At 46.1% G+C, this 24,723-nt stretch overlaps 1 protein-coding gene across 1 annotated transcript in view; it reads right to left on the bottom strand.

Moving 5' to 3' along the window:
- The window catches only part of USP9X (ubiquitin specific peptidase 9 X-linked), a 5,037,693-nt gene that overhangs the window by 2,233,253 nt on the left and 2,779,717 nt on the right, over positions 1-24,723 (bottom strand). Inside the window, exon 22 of the mRNA XM_044071835.1 lies at positions 12,640-12,742. Within this exon, the coding sequence (XP_043927770.1) occupies positions 12,640-12,742 (103 nt within the window). The remainder of the gene's footprint in view (positions 1-12,639; positions 12,743-24,723) is intronic.

Raw genomic sequence — 24,723 nt, 5'->3', positions numbered from 1 at the left:
CTACCATGTCTTTTGTGTTTAAGTCTTCCCCTATGAAGGTAATATGCTGTGGAGGCAACAAGGCAGATTTTTTAAAAATTTATGGTAATACCTAGCCCTGAGCAGAGATAAATGGTTGTGCCCCTTGCCTTGGTCAGTAGATGCTCTGTGGTGGAGGTCAGGAGCCAGTCGTTTAAGTATGGAAACACCTGGAATCCTAAACGCCTCAGGTGAGCCGTGATTACTGCCATGCACTTGGTAAACACTCTGGAGGCTGTAGTGAGAACAAAGTGCAGAGCTCTGAACTGGTAATGACAGGCTCCCAGCCGGAAGCATAGATATCTCCTGGATCGCCTGTCCATCTTTATATGGTAGTACACATCCTGAAGATCTACTGAGCACATCCAATTGTCTTGTCTCAGAAAAGGGAGTAGAGACTGCAGTGTCACCATCTGGAACTTTGCATTTTTTATGGACTTGTTTAGCTTGCTGAGATCCAAGACTGGTCTCCAGTCCACTGTTTTCTTTGGAACCAAAAAGAACCTTGACTAAGTCCCGGATTCGATTTGGTCTGCGGGGACTTTTTGGATGACTCTCTTCTAGTAACATTTGGATTTCTAGGGTTGGTTGATCCCTTTGATCGGGTGGGATGTCTGGGGCTGATCTTGAAGGAGGGGGTGGAGAAGAGAAGGGTATATATTGCATCCCCTGGATATAATCGACCGTACTCATTTGTCTTGATTGATGTTGAGCCAAGCCTTTGGGTACTGTGATAATCTGTCCCCGACTGCCTCCAGGGGGTGACAGGCAGCCCTCCTTTCAGGAGCGCTGGAAGGGCCTGCAAGACAACGTATCTCTGCCACTCTGGTTCGGCAGACCCCTGTCTTCCATTATTATTTTCTCCCTCTGCCCCTGGGGAAAATTCACAATGTGCATCTGGCGAAGCTCTTTGGGCTTTCCGGAACCACATTTTGACAACCTGCCTGGTAGGGACAGAAAAATGTACTCCCACGGCAGAGTTTTGCCTTCTTGGTCGCACCTGGTAAGCGTCTCTTTTAACCTTTGGCCTGGGCAAAAATAAGCCGTCAAAAGGGGCGTTTATGACTTAAAGGGTGCAGCAAACTCGCAAAGGCACTTGCAGGAATGCCTCCTCAGAGATATTCCTGTGCCTGCTGCCCTACTCACTCCATCGGCTGCGTACGAGATGAGGCGCATGGAGGAGTTTACTACAGAATTTAGAGTCACAAGCTGAGAGCTTACCTTGTCCAAACCCCCCCCCCCCCCACACACACAGCTGTAGCACCCTGGAGGGCATCTCCTAGCACTTTCAGATGATACCTCTGAAGTCAGGTAAAATGGGATAAATAGTTCAGCGACCTAAGAGTAACAGCCACTGTAGCGAATAAGAAGTTATGTACTCACCATAATGTTCCATGTTTGTTGTCCATCTCGCCTATAATCTTGCTGGTTGGGTTCGGAACAGAGCATAGGTTCTGAATCGGCCTAATACAAAAGCTTGAGAGCTTCCACTGGCTCGAGGCCAACCCCTATCCCATGATGCACCAGGTAAGATACCCAGATCTTGTTTGCAAGTGAAAAGCTCATCAGTACCTCCACATGCCTATACAAAAAACAGACGATCTAACTGTAGAAGGAAGGAAGCAGAGACTCCAAATCAATATAACTATAATATATGTGTAATATCCACCCGGTCCTCCAGGAACAAAGGAAGGGGAAGGAGGGTGAGAAGCAAGAATATAGGCAAGATGGACAACAAACATGGAACGTTATGGTGAGTACATCTTAATGTTATGTTGTCCTATCTCGCCGTAATTCTTGCTGGTTGGGACTATGTCCCTAGCACCTTTATCCTAGGGTGGCTCAGGAAAATAGACTACTCAATACAGTGGATCCAAAGGAAGACCTGTTCCGGGAGGCCACATCTACTTTGTAATGAGTAATAAAGGTATGAGGTCTCACCCATGTGGCAGCTGCACAAATAAGAGAGTCCATAGGAAGTCTAGCCTAAAAAGCAGAGGATGTCGAGACCGCCCTTGTGGAATGTCCTTTTATTTTGCCTGGTAATTGTCTGTTATTCTTACTGTATGATAAGGAGATGCAATCAGTAAGCCACTTAGACAAAGTTATCTTGGATACTGGCAATCCTTTCCTTTCGGCAGAAAAGAACACAAAAAGTTGGTCAGACCACCTGAGGTCTTTGGTCCTATGCAAGTAGAAGCCTAGCTCTCTGTGCACATCTAACTGATGCAATTTATAGTCTGCCTTGTCGCTATAATTTGGAAAAAAACACAAGCAATCCAATCGACTAATTTAGATGATTCTCTGAACAGACTTTCGGTAGGAAAGAGGGACTAGTTCTCAAGGATACTCTATCTAAAACTAAATAAGGATGATGAAGAGAGACCTTGGAGCTCTGATACTCTTCTGATGGAAGTAATGGCTATTAAAAAGAGTTTTCCACGACAAATACTTCATATCGCAAGAAGATGCAGGCTCAAAAGGTGGCAAGACTAGCACGGATAGGACAAAACTTGGGTCCCAAAGGGCTTTTTGGAGTTTGTGACTTTGCTGTTTTGGTCTCCGCTTTGAATAAAGTGTCAAAATCGGGTTTCAGACCTTCATTTGGATTCTCCTAGCAAGCCTTTCGTTTTGGTTTTGGTATTTTTTGAGCTTGCATATCCATCGGTTGTCTTGTTTGGGGAAGCCTGATAAGAGTTAAGGTATTGTCCAATTCAGCTCCTATGAATGATATATGCTGTGAGGGTGACAAGGCAGATTTTTAGAAGTTCAGTGTTATGCCTAAACGGGAACAGAGATCGATTGTATAGTCCCTGGCTTGCAATAGGTGATGCCTGATGGTGGCGGTAAGGAGCCAGTCGTTTAAGTATGGAAACACCCGGAATCCTAGTCGTCTCAGGTGGGACACCACTACTGCCATGCACTTGGTGAACACCCTGGGGGCTGAGGTGAGGCCAAAGGGCAGAGCTCGAAACTGAAAGTGACTGGCTCCCAGCCGGAAGCGCAGGTGATCTTTGGTTGGCCTGGCCATTTTTACATGGTAGTACGCATCCTTAAGATCTATAGAGCACATCCAATCGTTCGTTTGAAGAAACGGAAGGATCGATTGTAGCGTGACCATCCGGAATTTTTCCTTCTTCACGAAGGTATTGAGTTTGCTGAGGTCCAGTATTGGCCTCCAGTCCCCTGTTTTCTTTGGAACTAAAAAGAACCTTGAGTAAGTTCCGGATCCTATTTGGTACGCCGGGACTGGCTGGATGACTTTTACTTAACAGCCTTTGCATTTCTATGGCTGCCTGATCCCTCAGATTGGGTGGAACATCTGGGAATCTTTTTTGGATGGGGAGATTGTTTAAGAAAGGGATGTTGTACCCTCTGGTTATTATGCTTTTTACGCAGGAATCTGAAGTAAGATTTAGTCAGGCCTCTGGGTATAAAGCCAAGCGACACCCGACTGCCTCCAGAGCAGGACAGCCGGGCCTCCACTCAGGACTGCTGAAAGGGCTTACCAGGGACGCTATCCCTGTCGCCCTGGTTCTGCGGACCCCCTCTGCCACCTGGGCGGCGTCTTCCATTCCTTCCCCCTCCTCTGCCTCTGGAGGGGATTTCATTAGGTGTGGATTGGAAAGCTCCCCGAGTCTTCCGGAACCACATTTTTCCACCTCTTTGCCCTTTGGGGTATGGTCTAGAAGGGGTGGAAAAACAGACCCCTACGGCAGACAGGGTTTTTCCTTCTTGCTCACACCTAGTGAGAGTCTCCTTCACTTTGGGCCCAAACAAGGAGGAGCCATCAAAAGGGGCATTTGTAAAGGAAGACTTAAAGGCTTCCGCAAAGGAGCATAGGCGCATCCAGCATGGTCTCCTCAGAGCGATCGCTGAAGCTGCAGCCCTACTCGAGCCTTTGGCTGCATATGAAATGAGCCGCATGGATGAGTTAACAATAGAGTTTAGGGTATTGAGCTGTGCTGTCACCTTGTCTGAGACAGCAGCATCTGTGGTACCCTGTAGAGTATCTCCCAATTCTTTGAGGAGATCTCTCTGAAGACGGGTAAAATGGGTGAGGTAGTTCAGCGATCGCATGGAAAAAGTCGCTGAACTAAAAATGTGCTTCCCGTACCTGTGCATCGTTTTAGAGTCTTTGTTAGGCGGATGAACAGAGGAAGATGCTTCAGACAGTTCTTTCTTAGTGGCCGCCGCCACCACCATAGCATCAACTGGGACTCCCTTGGTGAGATGCGCTTTATCCTGGGGGGCAGTGATGTACTTATTAGGCCTCCGAGGGACTGGTTCCAAGGTGTCAGGGGACTCCCACGCCCTTCGATCTATTAAATCCATTAACTCGAAGGGCGGAGTTACCCAGGAGGTGGAAGGTTGAGCCCCAAAGCCTTCAGCAACACGACTCATCCTCAGTGGGGGGCAAGTGACTGCCAGCCACCCCTCTGTTTGAGAATTTCCAGGATGTCGGCAAACGAGACATACTCGGAGGAGGACCGTGGGGACCCCTCTGACTCATCCAAGTCGGTGTCCGATGTCAGCAATTCCTGTGGGGAATCAAGGTGCCTCCTCTTGCACAATCTCTTCCTCGGGACTTCATCAGAGGGGGCATCTGGTGAAGCTTCCGAGGAGCAGGGTTCACCCTCTGGGGCTGACTGAGGCTTTGGGTCTCTACTCTTAGTGGGGACCGGTGGTGCAGAAACAGAACACGCACCTTTCAGGGAGGGAGAAGAGGAATCTGAAGATGTGAATGTCTTAACAGACAAAATCTTCCTCATGGCCTCGAAGGCACTGGAGCCCCGGGCCGAGGAATCCACCGGTTCCAAAGAACCCGGTATCCTCCTCGGGCCAGGAAACACGGGCTCCAATACAGAGGATGGAGCCAAACTAATCTGCGCTGAGGCACCGAGGGGAAGAGTCAGAACTGAAACTTCAGTTCGACTCTCCCCCTGGAACAGAGGAGAGACTGTCGGCTCAGAGACCCCTCGATGGGTACAGAGAGTGTCGAGGTCAGTGGAGCCGAAAGCACTAACGAAGGCTTCGGCTCCGGGGGATCAACAATAATCAGACCCTCGACTCCCGGCTCCGATGTCTTGATGGGTCTCGAAGGAGGATCTATGGATGGAACAGGAAGGGTTTCAAGCTTGGAAACCAACTGGTACGAAAAGTACAGTTTTGTACCTACCATAAATGTAGATGTTCGAGGATCCACATTGCTGCAGTCCTAACTATTGGGTAGTCCGCTGTCCAGTCGGCCCGAATACCAAAGTATATGGCTGACGTCGGTCACGGCGCATTAGACTGACGTCAGTACGTCAGGGTACTAATGCGCATGACCGACGCCATATCCTCAGTCTTTTCTTGCCCCAGATGTCAGAAGACCCTAAAAAGACAAGGCCAAAACCAAAACACACCAAACATACCTGCACCAAAATATATACAATATATACAAAGGTACCAGAATATAATCTCACCTACACAACCACCCCTAAACACAGAGGGAAGGAGGGAGGTAAATTGGACTGCAGCAATGTGGATCCTCGAACATCTACATTTATGGTAGGTACAAAACTGTACTATGTTCTTCATTCCACATTGCTGCAGTCCTAACTATTGGGTAGAATCCCAAAGCAGAGGTAAGGGAGGCTGGCAAATCATAAGGAAGCAGGAGCTGATAACATGCCTTGCAAAATAGCTGTGGCAAAACCAGCCCTAGACTTAGAGTAGAGAGGAAGGTGGTAATGCTTAGAGAAAGTATGCACTGAACTCCAAGTAGCTGCCTCCAAAATATCCTTAGTTGCCACCCCTTAGAAATGCTGTTGAAGTGGCAGTAGCCCTAGTGGAATGAGGCCTAATCCCAGCTGGAATCTCCTTGCCATGATGGGAATAACAAAATGCAATGCAGAACCCAATCCACCTAGAAATAGTTTGTTTTGACACAGGCTTGCCCTGCGAACTCAAAGCAAAAGAAACAAACAACTGCTGAGACTGCCTAAAATCCTTAGTCCTGCTTAAATAATAACGCAATTGCCTGTGTACATCTAAAGTGTGCAAAATCTTTTCCCCTTTATTTTGGGGATCTGCATAGAAAGTAGGCAAATGAATAGTTTGGTTTAAAGCCACACTAGAAACCACCTTAGGCATAAAGGAAGGATTAGTGCGTAATGATACCCTATCCTTATGAAAAATCAAAAGGCTCAACCGCCATAAGGGCCTGTAACTCAGAAACCCTTCTTGCAGAAGTAATGGCCAACAAAAAAGCAGTCTTCCATGACAAGTATTTCAGTTCAGCAGTAGCCGCAGGCTCAAAAGGTTGTAGAGTAAGTTTCTCCAACACAAAATTGAGATCCCAAGCAGGAGTAGGAGCTCTACGTGGGGGTCTTATATTCTTTGCCCCTCTAAGAAATTGCTTGAACAAAGGATGTGAAAACAATGGTGGGTCACAATCATAGTGAGCTGAAATTGTTGCAGCATGAATCTTAATGGAAGAGAAAGACAAACCTTTGTCCAATAACTCAGTAAGATATTGAAGAGCCACACTCAAATTAGGCTCCGAAATCTCCAAATTCTTTGCTGCAGTCCAAAATAAAAATCTCTTCCATTTTTCTGCGTACACTTTCCTCGTACTAGGTCTTCTGGCTTCCATAATCACATTTAAAACTTGTTGAGGAAGTTGAGACCTGCTGTCTTTCAAAATAGAATATGCCAGGCTGTTAGATGAAGAGAGTGAAGCTTGACATTGAGCAGACGACCGTCCTTCTGAGACAACAGATGTGGAATCAAGGGTAAAGGCCATGGAGGCTTCCTTACCAGACTCCTCAGTAATGGGTACCAGTGCTGCCGAGGCCAATCCGGAGCTATTAAAATCATCCTTGGCTTGTCTTGTCTGACCTTTAGAAGTACCTTTGGGAGAAGAGGAAGAGGTGGAAAAGCATACACATGAAGATTTTTCCAACTGAAAGAAAGAGCATCCACTTTCCAAGCTGTGTGATGAAATCCTTGTGCAAAACTTTGGCAGCTGGTGGTTTAGTGGAGAAGCGAACAGATCTATGTCTGGAGTTCCCCATGACACTGTCAATTTTTGAAATACATGAAGATCCAGTTTCCACTCGTGGGGATCCATGATTTGCCTGCTTAACACATCTGCTAAGGAGTTCTGTGCTCCCGGCAGAAACCTTGCCTGAAGAGTTAGTTGCAAGCTGAGCGCAGTCTCCCATAAAATCATTGCTTGCCTGCACAATGGGTAAGAATGTGTTCCCCTTGTTTGTTGATGTACCACATGACAGTTGTGTTGTCTGTTAGAATCAACACCTGCCCTGGAAGAAGTAACTCCTTGAAAGCCATTAATGCAAACTGGACTGCTAACATCTCTTTCATGTTGATATGTAGATGCTGTAGTCTGGCAGGCCACTTGTCTTGTATCCATTTTCCATCTAGATGAGCTCCCCAAGCAATGTCTGAGGCATCTGTCGTTAGAATCTGACTCGCCTCTGGCCGGGTCACAGAGAGTCCCTTGTTTAGGTGACATTCCTGAGCCCACCACAAAAATTCCTTTTGAATGCAAGGTATTATTTGAATGACAGTGTCCAAATCCTGGCAGTGCTGTGTCCATAGATTTTTAGATACCATTGTAGCTTCCTCATATGCAGTTTGGCATTGGGAAGCACCAGAATACAAGATGCCATGAACCCTAAGGCTTGAAGGACTGTCCTTGCAGTCAGCCCGGACTGAAGAGATAGGTGATGGAAGTAACTGGATAGATTCTTTTGTTTGTCCGGGGTTAAAAGGGCCATCTGGGCTGCTGTATTCAGTCTCACACCCAGAAAGCACATGTCTTGAGAGGGTACTAGACTGGACTTTATTTCGTTCACAGAATACCCTAGGCATCTTAGCACTGCTATAACATATTCCAAATGCTGTAGAAGGTCTTCCTTTTCTTGAGCCAGAATCAGGCAATCGTCCAAGTAAGGATAGATTTGAATTCCTTTTAGCCTGAAGTAAGCTATCACTGGAGCCAGAACCTTTGTGAATACTCTGGCCGCAGTGGATAAGCCAAAGGGCAATGCAGAGAACTGATAATGAGAATTTCCAGCTCGAAACCGCAGATACTTCCTGCAACTTAGCCTTATAGGCACATGAAGGTAAGCTTCCTTGAGATCTAAAGTTACCATCCAGTGATCTTTGCCCAGCAGAGGTAAAAGCTGTTGTAACGTCAACATTTTGAACTTGGGAATGTCCAGATAAGTGTTGAGGATAGATAAATCCAGAATTGGTCTCCACGTGTTCCCCTTCTTTGGTACTAGGAACAGGCGAGAATAAAATCCTAGGCCCCTTTCTGGCACAGGAACTGACTGAATGGCTCCTATTTGGAGCAACAGAGAAATTTGCTTGTGAGCCTCTGTTCTTTGTAGAGGAGGAATGTCTGGCATGCCTTTGAAAGGAGGCAAGGTATGGAAATAAAACCTGTAACCGTGGTGAATGATATCCAGAACCCATCTGTCTTGGGTAATTAAATCCCAATTTTCTTTGAAAAGAGACAGCCTTCCTCCCAGAGGTGCTGCCAGGCGAGAATGTACTGGCAGCTGAAAAGGCAGGTCATTGGGTCTGCTTACGAAAGGACTGACCCCTGCCCTCACCAGAAGTCTGAGCAGGTGAACTCCCTGTCCTAGACCTAAAAGAACCTTGAGCTCTGCCCCTACCACGTCTAGACCTACCCCTAGACTGGGAATCATAAGCAGGATAAGTCCACCCCTTAGTAGGCCAATTTCTACTAAACTTCGGAGGCTGCACCTGCAAAAAATCTTTAACAGTTTGCATAGACTTAGCCTTGTCCTCCATTTTCTTTAAAACTGCTTCAACAGGCGAACCAAACACCACATCAGACTGTAAAGGAGCATCCAAAATCCTTGTCTTAACATGCTCAGCTAAGTTCTGATCTCTCAACCAGGCGTGCCTCGAAGAACAGAACCAGTGGCAGCCACCCTCGAGGAGGCCTGCACAGCATCAAAACCACACTGCAAGGAATGTTTACCCACTTGTTCAGACACATGAACTAAATCCTGCAACTCTTTACACACAATACCTTCTGCCAGAGCATCCACCTTAGATTTCAATTGTGAAAGGAGGTAATTCTGATATTTTAACATGTGAAACTGACAATTCAATGCCCTCATGGCTAAAGTAGAAGAAGTATACACTTTCTTTCCCCATCTATCCAAAGCCCTTGCCTCTTTATCAGGAGGAACAGGATTTTTAACCACAGAAGCCTTCACACCTTTAGGCCCCTGAGAGACAGTTTCGGGTCTGCCCTAGGACTCTTAAAAGATACTTATGAGCTTCAGGCACCCTATAGTACCTATCCGGTTTAACTGGTGCAGGAGGCAAAGAATCAGGATTCAGGGAAGCCTCTGCAAAAACATCTTCCACCACATTCAGAACCGGAGGTATAGCTAAAGGCCTATGCTGGGGTAAAACCAAGAATTCCCTAAGCCTCTTTCTGGAATCAGAGAAATCTTGACCTTCCCATTTAAAATGCTCCCTCATGGAATGCAGAGTCTCTGAAAATGAAAAATCCTCAGGAGGAGAAGCTGAAGGAGTAGAATCATCCACATCAGAATCAGAATAAGGAGGATACTCCTGCAAGTCTTCAGCCGAAGACTCAGAAGCCTCCGGACAGTGCTCAAGACTCTCACACTCAGGTTGCACCCTAGGCCTCTTATCAGGAGGGCATAGAACCTCTAATCATAGTAATCAAATCCTCTGCCATTTTAAGCATATGTTTCTTAGGCAAAGACCCTGAAGCACTAGGAGAAACCCCCACTGAAGCTACACTAGGCCTGCCTCTCAAAGAAGCCTTGGAAACAGAGGGGGAGGCTCCAACCACCTTAGGAAGAGAGGGAAGAACAGCCACCTGAGAAGCCCCCTCAGCCTGGCCTACTTCCTGAGAGGATACATCCTGTAACAATAAAGTCTCTCCCTGAGACTCCAAAGAAACACCTGGCAGAACCTCCGGCTCCACTGAGCCTTCCAAAGAACCGGCGTCAGGGACTGTCGGTTCTTCCACTCTAGGCTTTGCTGCTTTATCCTTGCGCTTTTTGCCCGAAGCGGGCGTCGGAACATCCGACGGCATTTTATAATTACAACGCTTCCCAAACACTAACCTGGCACAGTCTAACCTTCTCTTAATAGTGCGTTTGTTAAATCTTGCACAAGAGCGGCATCCAACAACGTCGTGCTCAGGCCCTAAACAAGGTATACACAAAGTATGGTAATCCCTATGAGGTATCTGTTTCCCACAAGAAATACAGTTATTCACTTTTGCTGACATCCGGTTAAATACTGAGGCAAGAAAAAAACAAAATATTCCCCAACGGGGTACTTAGCCAACTTTGATTCGGTCTGAAACTCTGACTTCAGAAACTTTCAGAACGCCAACCTGCACTCGCAAAATTGCTTCTGCATCGGACCATGCGGCAAAAAAGACTGAGGATATGGCGGTCATGCGCATTAGTACCCTGACGTACTGACGTCAGTCTAATGCACCGTGACCGACGTCAGCCATATACTTTGGTATTCGGGCCGACTGGACAGCGGACTACCCAATAGTTAGGACTGCAGCAATGTGGAATGAAGAACATCTGCAATTAGTTTGGATAAGGCCGTGTTCTCCATCAGCTTCTGTACTACTCGATCCACATCGGTGTCTGACAGTGGTCTGGAGGAACGGGTTGAAGGGGCCGAAGAGGTCACCGAGCGAAGGATCGATGAAAGGAGTACCTCTGACACTGGCTCCAAAACCTGGACCTCGCCCTGAGGCAGCAGTTCGATGCTCGGCTCCAAGGTCTGTGGAGCCGGCAACCGAATCTTAACAGAGGTACTCGGAGCTGAAGTCCTGGGCTCCGACACCTTCGAAGACTTCGACCCCTTCGAAGACTTCGATGACTGGTCTGCCTTTTCCAATGCCTCTTGAAACTCCGGCTTCAGGAGACCCCTCTCAATAAGTTTCCTGCTTCTTTCCATCATCACTCTGCCACTAAACGAGTGGCAGATGGAGCAGTACTCCTGAAGATGGAGAGGGCCTAACACAGTAGACGCAGGAAACGTGGTTGTCAGTTATGGACATTTTCTGTCCACAGTGGCAACGCTTAAACCCAGATTTGGCTTTTTCTGACATTCCTGACTAGAAAACACACAGTAATACTAATATTAAGGAAAAAAAACTTATAATTTTTAACTTTTTAGAAATTTATACATAACATTTTTATATAGAAAAAAGGATACTGGACCGAGCTCTCACTCGATGATGAGACCTGTTGCAGCAGCAAACTAGATCTGGGGGTTAGCAGGAGAGGAACATGGGATAGGGACTGTGCCTCAAGCTTCTCTTAGATGCACAGCTTGGAATGTGGCCGACTCGGAGCCGAGGGATCGGCTCCGAACCAGTGTGTAAGAACAAACGGCGAGATCGAACAACTTCACATAAAAGGTTCCATGTTCTGTTCAGCAGCCCAGTATGAAAATCTTCTCCATTTACTGCAATGCAATTTCCTCGTGGACGGTTTGTGGGAAGATACAAGGATATGTTTCACTGCATGGGAAAAAATCATAACAACTGGCTAAACGTGGAATTGGAGCAGCCATGCGGTCAACTTGAGGGTTTGGATGGACGGGTGGAATGCTCCCGATGAGTGGGTCAAAAGATTTGGAACTGGGTCCAGAATCCATGGTTCCTCCAGCAAATGGGACCAGAGAACCAAACTTGTCGAGGCCAGTAAGCTGCAATGAGAATCATTGTGCTTTTCAATGTGCTGGCTTTCTGAAGTACTTGGGTATTAAGGGAAAAGGGGGAAGACAGAGTAGTCCCGGGGGCCAATCGTGAACCAATGCATCCCTTGGTGACTTCCCTGGAGGGGGAAAGAGAACAAAGTAGCTGCTGCATTTGGCATTCATGGAAGTGGCAAAAAGGTTGAAGCAAGCTGGCCCAATTTCTGGAAGGTATCTTTTCCGCACTCTCCGGCTTCAGGGACTACTCGTGAGGCAGCAGAATAGCTCTGCTGAGTTTGTCCGCTAACACATTGGATTTCCCCGGGATGTGTGTTGCTATCAGAAAATGTGGAGAAGTGACAGCCCACTGCCACACCCCTTGTGCCTCTCAACATAGGGGGTATGATTTGATTCCTCCCTGCTTGTTTATGTACCACACCACTGACATGTTGTCCGTCTGAATTGCAACCGTTCCTATCGAAAGACAGTCTTGAAATGCCTGCAACGCATATAGCACTGCTCTCATCTCTAGGACGTTGATGTCCAAGTGGCTCTCGTATTCCTGCCATAGATCTTGGACAGTCATGTCCAGATAATGCCCCCCACCTGATATGGGAAGCATTTGTGATTAGTACTGCTATTGGTTGTGGAAAAACAAAAGGAAGACAGAGGTACAGTTGCTCTGTTTGTAGCCACCGAAAGAGATCTTTCTTGCATGATTCCGTAATGATTATCTGATGTGATAGAGCAAGATCTTGAAATGACCACTGGGCAAAAAAATAACCACTATAGAACCCTCCTGTGCAGCTGTGCTAGGGTAACCAGAAGAATCACAGCTGCCATGGTGCCAAGAATAATACATACCTGGCCTGGACCTTTGTTTTTGATATCAATATCTTGATCTGGTGGTGAAGGGACAATATCCTGTCTGGGGTAAGTTTTGCCACCATCTTTTTTTAATCCAATTCTGCGCATAAGAAAGTAATATACTGAGAAGGTGACAAGGCAGATTTTTTTTTTTTTTTTTTTAAGTTTACTGTGATGCCTGGTCTGACGCAAAGTAACATTGTTTCATTCCTCGCTCGTAGAAGTAGATGCTTGGTGGAGGTGGTGAGGAGCCAGCCATCTAGGTATGGAAACACATGCAATCCCTGGCATCGCAAGTGAGCCGTAACTACTGCCATGCATTTGGTGAACACTCTGGGGACTTTAGTGAGACCAAAGGGCAGGGCTCGGAACTGGTCATGACTGGCTCCCAGCTGAAAGTGTAAATGTCTCCTGGACTGCCTGTCCATTTTTATGTGGTAGTACGTGTCCTGGAGTTCTATCGATTTCATCCAATCGTCTTTCCTGAAAAAAGGGAATATTGACTGCAGCGTCACCATTCGGAACTTTGATTTTTTTTTTTTTTTTTTTTTTACAGATTTGTTTAGTTTGCTGAGATCTAAAATGGATCTCCAGTCCCCTGTCATCTTTGGAACTAAAAAGAACCTCAAGTTCCAAATCCAGTTTGGTCTGCGGGGACATGTTGGATCCCTTTTTTCTAGCAACATGAGCATCTTTTGTGTTGTACAGTCCCATTGACCATGTGGAACGTCTGGCATGGACTGGTGTACTGGAGAGGGAGTGGAAAAGGGTATGTAATAGCCTCTGGATAGGATTGTCTGTACCCATTTGCCTTGGGAGATTTATTGCCAGCCATTTGGGGACAGCGACAATCGTGCCCCGACTGTCTCCAGAGAAGAGCAGGTGGTGCTCCTTTCCTAGAGGACGTGTCTGTCGGCCTGCTTCTATGGACCCCCTCTGACACGAAGTTGGCGTCTTCCATTAGCATTTCCCCCTCTGCTCCTGGGGGGGCGGTGTCACCATGTGCATCAGAGAAACCTTTTTGGGACTTGCAGAACCATATCTTCCCACCTTTCTATTAGGGATAAGGTCTAGACGGGATGGAAAAACAGACTCCAAAGGCAGACAAGGTTTTCCCTTCCTGCTCGCACCTGGACAAAATATCTCTCGCCTTTGGTCTAAAAAGGGCTGAACCATCGAAGGGGGCATTGAAGGAAGACTTGAGGGGTTCAGCAAAGTTGCAAAGATGCATCCAAGAATATCTCCTAAGGGAAATTCCTGCAGCTGCTGCTCTACTCGCACAATCGGCTGCGTAAGAAATCAGTCTCATGGAGGAGTTCACAATGGAGTTGAGGGTGGAGAGCTGTGAGGAAACTGTCTGCAGTCCCACAAGCTACACAACTCTGGAGGGTATCCCCTAGCTCCTTTAGGAGATCCCTTTGAAGCCTCATAAAATGGGTGCGATAGTTCAGCAACCGCAGGGTACAGGACACTGAAGAAAAGGCATGCTTTCCATATCTGTCCATAGTCCAGGACTCAGTTAGTAGAAACAGATGAGGTCTCAGACAGCTCCTTTTTGGTGGCTGCTGCCACCACCATCACATCTACAGGAACACCCTTTGTCAAGAATGTGAAGATAGGTGAAGGCTGCCAGCCTAGCCAGATAGAATTTTGTAGATAATTCTGTCATTTGTAAATATTAATGTAAGCCACATTCTTGTTCTCTTAAATGTGAAAAGACTGCACTGGATATTGAACTGCAAAAATGTAACAGTGTATATTGCTTTAAAATAACTAAGTCAAGCATTTCATGACTGATGTTAAAATTTGGAGCTGATATGTCTAGAGGGAAGCATCCTGCCTTTGTTTTAAGACCAGAGTTAATGGCTAGAATTTGCATGCATATATGTCCTTTAGTGCTCTGGTTTCTGACCAGGTGTAAAGAATGTGAATGTAGTTTCTGAGAGCCTGGGAACACCAGAGAAGTGTGACGAATGATGTCATGTGAAGCAGCTCTGCGTTATCAATTTAAAGACAGAGAACCAGAGAGCTCAGGGCATTTGTCTTGAGGACATCCATCAACATCACTATCTTGTTCTTTATGTAAGTTTATTTACAACTGTGTTTTCTCTTAGAAATAGCCAAGAATTAGGAAGATTAGACTTTTTTCTGTGATGTCAAAACTTTTCTACAATATTATTTTAAGTAATTCTCTGTGATCTCTGAACTCTTCACTAGCACTCTGTAGTAAGAAGCATCATATTGTGCTTTTATTTTTTATTAAATATTTTTAAACCATTCAACTGTGGCCGTCTTATGTAGAGGTAATTTAAGCTCCAAGTGTACATTGCATGTATATAGTGATGCTGTACCAAGTCACTCCAAATAAGTCTTGACTATAATATTGCACTTACCATTAGGATAATATTGCAGAGTAATAATTGTACACCCTTCATAAGGGCCTTTGAGTAGCTGATAAATACTAGTGGGTGGTGGCAGTGATTTCTACCGTATAGTCTGGGTAAAAGGGGCACAGCTGGAGAACCTGTGCCAGCCTTCCCAGGAGTGTCTGTGTGGTTGTATAAACTCTTATCTGAAAGTGTGTGTGTGTGTGTGTGTGTGTGTGTCAGCTACTTGGGCAGGGACACGAAGCACTGGTTGGGCAGAGAGGCTGCTGGAGGTTTTAGCTTGCCCACTAGACAGATCTGGACCATATAGCTGTGCCAGTGGGGAGTCTTACTGGGGACTTGGAGAGAAAGGGAGAAACCAGCCCCAGACTGACTGTGATCTCTGTGTGCTCTTAAGGGAAATTGTACTTTACGGTGTGTGTATTGATTATCCTTTCCTTATACAGATGCCCCTCACTGCTATTAGTGGTAAGGATTGAGGCTCCTTGACTGCTGGGCCAGGGCACGGGGATCAGAAGGAACCCCTTCTCTGTAGGGGCAGTAATAAATTTATTCGGTCTTCGCGGAACAGGCTCCACTTTATCAGGCGATGTCCAGGCCTTGAGGGATATGACACTTAAAAGCTGGTCATACGGGGGAATCACCCAGAAGGTGGAAGGGCGAGACCAAAAGCCTCCATGTACACAGATTCATCCCCTGAAGGGCTTCCAGCCACCCTTCTGTTTCAGGATCTCACAGATGTCAGGGAAAGAAACATCCTCATAAGGGGACAGTGGAGACCCTTTTGACTCATCCAAATTGGTATCTGAAGTGACACTCAGGGGAGTCTATGTGCTTCCTCTTGCACAGTCTCTTCTGAGCGACTTCCTCAGACGGATACTCTGGGGAAGTTTCAGAGGAGACGATGCCACCCACAGGGGCTTCCTAAGGCTCTGGATCTCTACACTTAGGGGGTGGAGGTGATGATGAGACCAACAAGGGTGCCTGGGAGGGAAGAGGAACTGGGCCAGAAAGCAGAAGTGTGTGGGTTGACAGCATTCTCTCAATCAGTTCAAAAGCACTCCCGCTCCACTCTGAAGAGGTCCTCTGCTCCAAAGAGGCAGATGACTGGCTCCAACGCAAAGCTGGTGGCTCCGAAACTGATGCAGGGGCCAAGCTCAACTTAACCAAGGCACCAAGAGGCAGAGTTGGATTGAACAACTGTCCGAGCCCACTCCCCTTCCCATCCTGACCAGTGAGCGTTGGCTCCTAGACTCCTCAACGTCCGAAGGAAGCGAGGAAGTCAGACCAGAAGTTGGAATAGATGAATCCAAAGGGGGTCTCAGCACCAATGCCTCCACTACTATCGGACCCATGCGCTCTGGCTTCGAAGACTCCAGGGTAATTGGAGGAGGAGGAATCAAGGTCGATGGAGTTATTCTGGATGGCTCCAATTCCTTTGGGTCAGGAGACATAAGAATTTTCGCCAATGCCAGTGTTCGGAGCAGCCTCTTCTCCACCCGCTCCACATCTTCATCCGATAAGACTCCTGGAGGAAAAGGAGGACATTGAAGGAGATCTCGCCCTCTCCAATATGGGAGATCTCAACTTCTGAGTGATAGGCTCCAAGACTGGAGACCGTAACTTAACTCTACACTCAATTTGCTCCATGGACACCACTGGAACCGAAGAGACAAGTTTAGACTTTTTGGAGCCGAGGGCCATTGGCTCCGAAACAACTTTTTTGGTTGGTTCCGATGCTGAAACTGAATCAGCATGCCGCTTATGACTTTTGCCAGATTTGGAAGAAGTGGAGGCAGATTTGGAGCTCTGGGAACCCTCAAGAGCCTCTGAAAAAGGAACTTTAAGCAAGCCTCTGACAATGAGCTTACTCCTGCACTCAGACAAGACTCTGGCACTAAACTCATGGCATTCTGTTTAGGGATCCGGCAGGTGCAGAGCACCAAGACAATAACCACAAGTAGTGTGACTGTAATCGACATTGTATGACTACAGTGGTCACGTTTTAAATGCTGACTGTTTAGGTTCTTTTTCTTTTTGATCCTTCGACATCCTGAATAACAAAGTTTAGTCATAAAAAGGACTAGCAACACACTAAACTTGTCTAAAGCAGAAAGTACAACTGTGTATACTTACCACAAATGTAGATGTTTGCAGACATATTTGGGTAATCTGCTGGCAGGTTGCCCTCAATCGGCCTGATTAACAAAGTCTTGGGTCCTGCGTCGGTTGCTGTCTCTTCTTCCATGACGTCAGGGGGTATAAAACATGCAGCTGATGAGCCCCAGATGTCAGGTGCCCCCCCCCCCCAAATGGGGAGCAATATATATATATATATATATATATATATATATATATATATATAAATATATATATATAAATATATATATATATATATATATATATATATATATATATATATATATATAAATATAAAAATACACCACCAAACAAAAGCAAATACACCAAAAAGGCTTTTAGGCATAGTAAAAGAAGGTAGAAATATAATAAGAGAAAAACAGGGGGCTGGAGGGAGGGTAACCAGGACTGCAACAGTGAATACACTCGAACATCTACGTTTATGGTAAGTGTACACAACTGTACTATGTTCTTTGTGTTTCACTGTTGCAGTCATTACATTTGGGTAGATTCCCAAAGCTATGGTTGGGAAGATGGTTTTATATAGCATTAGGACCAGCTATAAGGCCCTGCAGGACAGCAGTGGCAAAGCCAGCTCTGGATTTAGAGAAGAAAGGTAAATGGTAATGTTTGGTGAACGTATGAACTGAGCCTCCAGGTAGCAGCTTCTAAAATGTCTCTGCTAGGAACACCTCTGAGAAAGACTGTAGAACTAGATGCAGCCCTGGTGGAATGAGATCTGATCCCCTGGGGGATAGTTTTACCATGGTGCATATAGCAGAAACGAATGCAATGGCTTATCCATTTGGAAATAGTCCGTTTTGAAATACCCTTTCCCTCTGCCCATGCTGCAAATGCCACCTGTAGCTGTTCAGATTTTCTTAGAGATTTTGTCCTAAGTAAAATCAAAGTTGTCTGTGTACATCCAATGAATGCAGCATCTGCTCCCCCTTGTTCTGTGGATTGGGAAAAAGTTGGCAAGTGAATGGTCTGATTAAGAGCAACACTGGATACCACCTTAGGCATGAGGGATGGATTGGTCCTGAGAGACACTCTGTCTGCATGAAAAATAATAAAAATCCTAATGAGTTATTTGCTTCCCACAAGTAATGCAATTATTAACTTTTACTGACATCGGTAAGGAGCAAGAAAAAGTTTCCCCAACGGGGTACTTGGCTTTTAGTTGAAGACTTCGGTTCTGAAACTCAAATGAAAATTTCAGGAGTCGGCTGACCGGCACTTGCAAACTGCTTTGGGCATCGCGTGGCAAAAAAGACTGATGTAATAGCGTCGGCTTCATGCTTTATACCCCTGACGACCTGATGTCATGGAAGAAGGGACAGCAACCGACGCAGGACCCAAGACTTTGTTAATCAGGCCGACTGAGGGAAACCTGCCAGCAGATTACCCAAATGTAATTACTGCAACAGTGAAACACGAAGAACATCTATAACAGGAGAGAGAAATTCCTCTAACTTAAACAGAATTCCTCTATAGAGGGAACACACACAGACACACACAGACACACAGAGGAAAGGAAGCGACCCTCTAGATTAAACAAGCTGCAGGGAGCCCTCCAACTTAAACAGGTCTCTCTGGGCAAGCAGGAACAACACAACTACACTAAAGGGATGGGGTAGACCGGAATCACTAGTCGCGTGCACACAAACCAAAACTAGGAGAAAAAAAAAATACTTTGAAAGTTGCATAAGAAAAAAATATTCTACTTAGCCAATGAGCCAGTAGAAAGTACTCTTGATTGCTTGAGCGGCAAACGAGATACAGGTATCTTAAAAGGTGCATCATGGGATAGGGGTTAACCTCGAGTCAGTGGAAGCTCTCGAACGTTTGTATTAGGCAGAGTTGGAACTGATGCACTGTTCTAAACCCAACCAGCAAGAATTATGGCGAGATAGGACAACATAACATCATAAGCTTCCCATATCTGTCCATTGTTCGAGACTCCTTATCTGGCGGATGGACAGATGAAGTTTCAGGTAATTTCTTCTTGGTGACCGCCGCCACCACCATAGCATCTACTGGGACACATTTGGATAAGAATTTCTTTTCATCCGGAGCAATAATAACCTTAGAGGGCCTCCTTAGTACTGGTTCCATGGATTCTGGAGAGCCCCACACCTTTCAAATGACTATGCCAAGGAGCTCGTTGAAAGGCGGACACCCCCAAGAGGTGGAGGGTTGAGATCCAAATGTCTCCAGGTATACAGACTCATCTTCGGAAGAGGAGAGGGTCTTCCAGCCACCGCTCTGCTACAGGATCTCTATGATGTCTGAAAGGGAGACATCCCCAGAGGGTGACCATGGGGACCCTTCTGAATCCTCTATATATGTATCCAACATGACAGACTCAGGGGAGTCTTAAATGTTTCCTTTTATAAGTCCTTTTCCGAGGGACCTCCTCAGAGGGATACTCTGGGGTGGTTTCAGAAGAGAGTGGGTCACACACTGGGGTGTCCTGGGGCACTGGCTCTCTACGCTTGGGCTGGAGGGAATGGTACAAAGGTTGACACTGTTCCTTTTGGGGGAAGAGCAGCTGAAGTCGAGGGTGGAGCCATCTGGGGAGACAGCACGATCCTCATCACTTCGAAGGCACCGAGATCCTGACTCAAGAGAGACTCCGGCTCAGAGAAGCCCGGAGACCTCCCTGTGCCAAGCAGGATGGCTCCAAGGCAAACATGAGAGAAGACAGTACAGTTGTGTACACTTCCCATACATGTAGATGTTAGTGTATTCACTGTTGCAGTCATTACATCTGAGTAGATTCCCAAAGCTAAGGAAGGAGGCAGTTAGAGAGCATTAGGACCAGCTAATAAGCCCTGCAAGACTGCAGTGGCAAAACCAACTCTGGATTTAGAAAAAATAGGCAAGTGGTAATGCTTGGTGAAGGTATGTACAGAGCTCCAGATAGCAGTGAGAAAGGCTATAGACGTAGATGCAGCCCTGGTGGAATGTGATCTTATCCCCTTGTGGGGTAGGTTTTCCATGGTGCTTCTAGCAGAAATGACTGCAATGACCTATTCACTTAGAAATGGTTTGTTTTCAAATGGGCTTTCTCTTTGCCCTGCAGCAAAGGCAACAAGCAGCTGTTCAGTTTTTCGAGAGGCTTAGTCCTGTCCAAATAAAATCTAAGTTGTCTGTGCACGTCCAAAGAGAGCAGTATTCGTTTTCCTTTGTTCTGTGGATTAGGAAAGAAGGTTGGCAAATGAATGGACTGATTAAGGGCCAAAACGGATACCACCTTGGGAATAAAGGAAGGATTGGTCCTGAGGGACACCCTGTCTGCATGGAAGATTCATGTAATTCAGACACTCTTCTTCCTGATGCGATCTCTAGAAGGAAGGCTGTTTTCCAAGAAAGGAATTTCAACTCTGCAGTTGCTGCTGGCTCAAAAAGAGGTAGAGTGAGCTTTTCCAATACAAAGTTAAGGTCCCAGGCTGGAGTAGGGGCTTCCTGGGTGGTCTTAAATTTTTGGCCCCTCTGAGGAACTGATTCAGCAGGGGGTGAGAGAAGAGGGGTGGGCTCAGTGTTATAATGTGTTGAAATGACTGAGGCATGAATTTTAACTGATGAGAAGGAAAGGCCCTTGTGGAGCATCTCTTTTCCACTTTTCAGCATAAGATTTTCTAGTACTAGGTCTCCTTGCCTCCAGAATGACATCTAGCACCTGCTTACTCAGGGATGCTATTGGAGAGCTCAGGTAATTAGCCAGGCTGCAAGGTTCAGGGTTTGGAGCTGGAGGTGCATAATCTGGCCCACCTACTGGGACAGCAGGAAAGGGGTCTGAGGCAGGTGCCATGGTTCCAGCAGTGACATACTGCGCAATAGGGGGTACACCAGTGCTGGCGTGGCCCGTCGGGCGCAATCAGTATTGTCCTTAGTTTGTCCTGTTTGATTTTTAGCAGAACTTTCGAGAGGAGAGGCAGAGGAGGAAGGCATAAACTAACAGGCTTTCCCAGGTGAAGGATAGGGCATCCACTTTTTAAGCTTGTCTGTGGGGAGTCCTTGTGCAGAATTTGTCCAATTGGTAGTTCTGAGGGGAGACAAACAAGTCTACCTCTGGGTTCCCCCATTTGTTTCTCAAAATGTTGAATATCTTTGGTTCCAGTTTCCACTCATGTGAGTCCATGAGATTTCTGCTCAGGTCGTCTGCCAGTGAATTTACTTGCCTGGCAGGAATTCAGTGTGTAGGTGCACTTGGTAGCTCAAGGCTGTGTTCCACAGAAGCATGGCTAGTCTGCAGAGGGGATACGAGTGGGTTCACCCTGCTTGTTTATGTACCACTGAACAGTGGTGTTGTCTGTCTTTACCAATAATTGTCCTGGAAGAACGTGGTCCATGAAGGGTGTCAGGGAATTCTGTACACCTAACATTTCTTTTTGATTAATATGCAGGTGTATTTGACTCGGGTTCTATTTCGCCTGAATGCAGTGCCCTGCCAAATGAGCCCCCCATGCACAGTCTGATGCGTCAGTTGTTAGGGGTTGGGCGGCAGGGGGTAGAGTGAATGGCAGCCCCCTGTTGTAGTAGCAGGCCTCTGGCCACCAAAGGAACTCTGTCTTTATACAAGGAATGATTGATATCATTGATTCCAGGTCCTGAGAATGGTGACACCATAGGCATTTTAGATACCAATGTAGTTTCCTCATATGTAGTCTTGCATATGGAATTAGTAGAATGCAAGAGACCATGAACCCCAGGGCTTGCAGGATTTTCCTTGCAGATAGCTGGGTCTTTGTGGCCAGTAGTTTGAAGTAGGCTGTCAAATAAACTTGTTTCTCTGGTGTGAGGTAAGCCATCTGGGTAGTTGTGTTCAAGCTTGCTCCCAGGAATACAATTTGTTGGCAGGGTACTAGATGACATTTATTTTCGTTTATGGCGTACCCCAGTGAGGTTAGCAGTTTCTTTACAAATGCCAGATGATTTAGAAGCATGCCCTGGCTTTCTGCCTGAATTAGACAATCGTCCAGGTATGGGTATATTTGAATATTTCTTTGCCTGCAAAAAGCAATGACTGGAGCTAGGCACTTTGTGAATACCCTGGGCACAGTAGATAAGCCAAAGGGAAATGCAGAGAACTGATAGTGCATGTAGCCTGCTCTGAAGCATAGGTATTTCCTGCAAGATTCCCTTAAGGGAAGCTTACTTGCACATTCCAATAAGTCCAAGGTTGCCAACCAGGCATCTTTGCCTAGCATAGGAAGCAGCTAATAAAGAGTTAGCATTTTGAATTTTGGGATTACCAAAAAGGTGTTTAGAATAGAGGGGTCCAGGATAGGACTCCAAGAGCTGTCTTTTCTGGGTACCAGGAAAAGTCTCGAGTAAAAACCTTGTCCCCTTTCTTCTACTGGGACAGGTTGAATAGTCCTGATACTTAAAAAAAGAGAGAGAACCTGCTGCTGAGCCTGTGCCCACTGATTTGCGGGTAGGTCTGGCCAACCATTTAGGGTTGGTAAGGTGTGGAACTGGAATCTGTATCCTTGGGAAACTATAATTAAAATCCATATGTCCTCGGTAATGAGTTCCCAGTTTTTTGCATGCAGGGTGATCTTTCCACCTAAGGGAGGGCTTGGAATGTTTAAGCTTAAGTCACTGTGACAGTTTCCCATAATGGGGTGTCTTACTACTTTCAGCTTTGGAAGTGGAAGCCCCACACTGCTTAGGCCTGTGTGTACCTTGAGACTGCAGCCTAGGTGGTCTGCTGTTCCTGGGTTTGGACTGAGAAGGCCAGGAAGAGACAGGAAAGGACCAATTCTTAGAAGGTCAATGGCTATAGTTTGCATACATTTAGCTTTTTCCTCCATCTTTTTAAGTACTACTTCTTGCTTTGTTGCCAAACAGGCGGTCATTGTTCAAGGGAGCATCCAGTAATGTAGCTTTAACATGATCTGGCAAATTTTGCTCCTTAAGCCAAGCATGCCTTCTAAGAAAAGACTCAGTGACAGCAGCCCTGCAAGATGCTTCTAAAGAGTCAAAACCACATTGCAAAGTATGTTTACCAACTTGTTCAGCAGACTGCATTAAATCCCGTAATTCTTTATTTTCAGCAAAGTCAGGAATCAACATCATTTTTGTTTAAGTAGCCCAATAATGTGATGCTGATACTTTAACATATGAAACTGGCAGTTTAAGGCCCTAATGGCCAAAGTAGCAGAAGTGTATACCTTCTTACCCCATCTGTCCAAGGCTCTGGAATCTATCAAAGGGGGTAAGGTTTTTGGTAGTAGTAGCCTTAATACCTTTAGGTCCCTGTGAAATGGTCAATGGGTCCGCAGTAGGATACTTGAAGAGGAACTTGTGAGAGAGTCAGGTACTCAGACTTGTCACGGTTTCCTGTGAGTTGGAGGTAAAGTGTCTGGGGCCAGGCTAGACTCCAAGAAGGCATCATCTACAATGTTCAGGACAGGAGGGATAGCTAAAGGCCTGTGTTGAGGTAGGAGTAAGAATTCCCTAAGCCTCTTTTTGAAGTCAGAGTAATCCTGGCTTTCCCAGCGGAAATGCTCCCTCAGAGTGTGTAAGATATCACCAAAAGAAAAATCTTCTGGAAGGGAAGTAGAGGGTATGCAGTCCTCTGCATCAGAATCCTCATAAGTAGATAGAGGCAAATCCTGGTAATCAGGAAGAGCAGAAATATCAGATTCCTGGTCAGAAGAATCAGAAGGAAAATCAGTTCTAAGTCTCTTAGAGGGTGAAGGCTGGCTTCCCCTAATTAAAGTAATAAGGTCTTCAGCCATACTTATTTTTTTAGGCATATGGGTCTGACCATGCGGTTTGAACGTCTGTTTTCTAGGCGTGGGCCGAGTTTTAGGCCTTGAAGAAGATTGCGTCAGTTTGAAATGCAAGTCAGTAGGCCTGAATGCACCCTCAGAAGCCGGTGTGTGCACAGCGGCTTTGGACCCATCCAAGGTAGAGACATCCGCAGGTTCCATAGTCGAAGAAGCATCGCGCGGCATACCGGACTCCGAATGGGCCTCAGAAGAGGCCTGTGAATCTCAAGTAGCAGGTATCAGGGGGATGCGAAAGCACCTGAGTACCGGCGAACTGGAGACTAGCTTAACGGAAAACGTCGTTGGCAGCTTTAGACCTATGCGGTCTGTCTCTGTCTTTATCTTTACTTGTTTTGGAATGTCAGTAGTCTGATGGCTTACCAAAGCCATTTCTGGATAATTAGAGTACCGAAATAGTTTGATGCAAAAATGAACCAATGACGAATAGTTCGAGGATTGAAAATGGCACAAAACCGACAGCGAGGGACGTTGTGATCTCGGCTTAAGCAAGGAATGCAGTACAAATTAAAATCTTTATGAGGTATTTGCTTTCCACAGGTAATGCAATTGTTAACTTTTACTGACCTCGGTTTAGAGCAAGAAAAAAGAACCCTGATGGGGTACTTAGCTTTTTTGAAGACTTCGGTTCTGAAACTAGAAAATGAAAATTTCAGGAGTCGGCCGACTGGCACTTGCAAACTGCTTCTTCAGGCACCGCGTGGCAGGAAAGACTGATGTAATGGTGTCGGCTGCATGCTTTATACCCCTGA

This window comes from Protopterus annectens, chromosome 5.part0, assembly GCF_019279795.1.
Source record: "Protopterus annectens isolate FY-2018-M chromosome 5.part0, PAN1.0, whole genome shotgun sequence".
In the NCBI taxonomy this organism is placed as follows: domain Eukaryota; kingdom Metazoa; phylum Chordata; order Ceratodontiformes; family Protopteridae; genus Protopterus; species Protopterus annectens.
The sequence above is the reverse complement of the archived record's forward strand: the minus strand, read 5'-3'. Positions and strand labels throughout refer to the sequence as shown.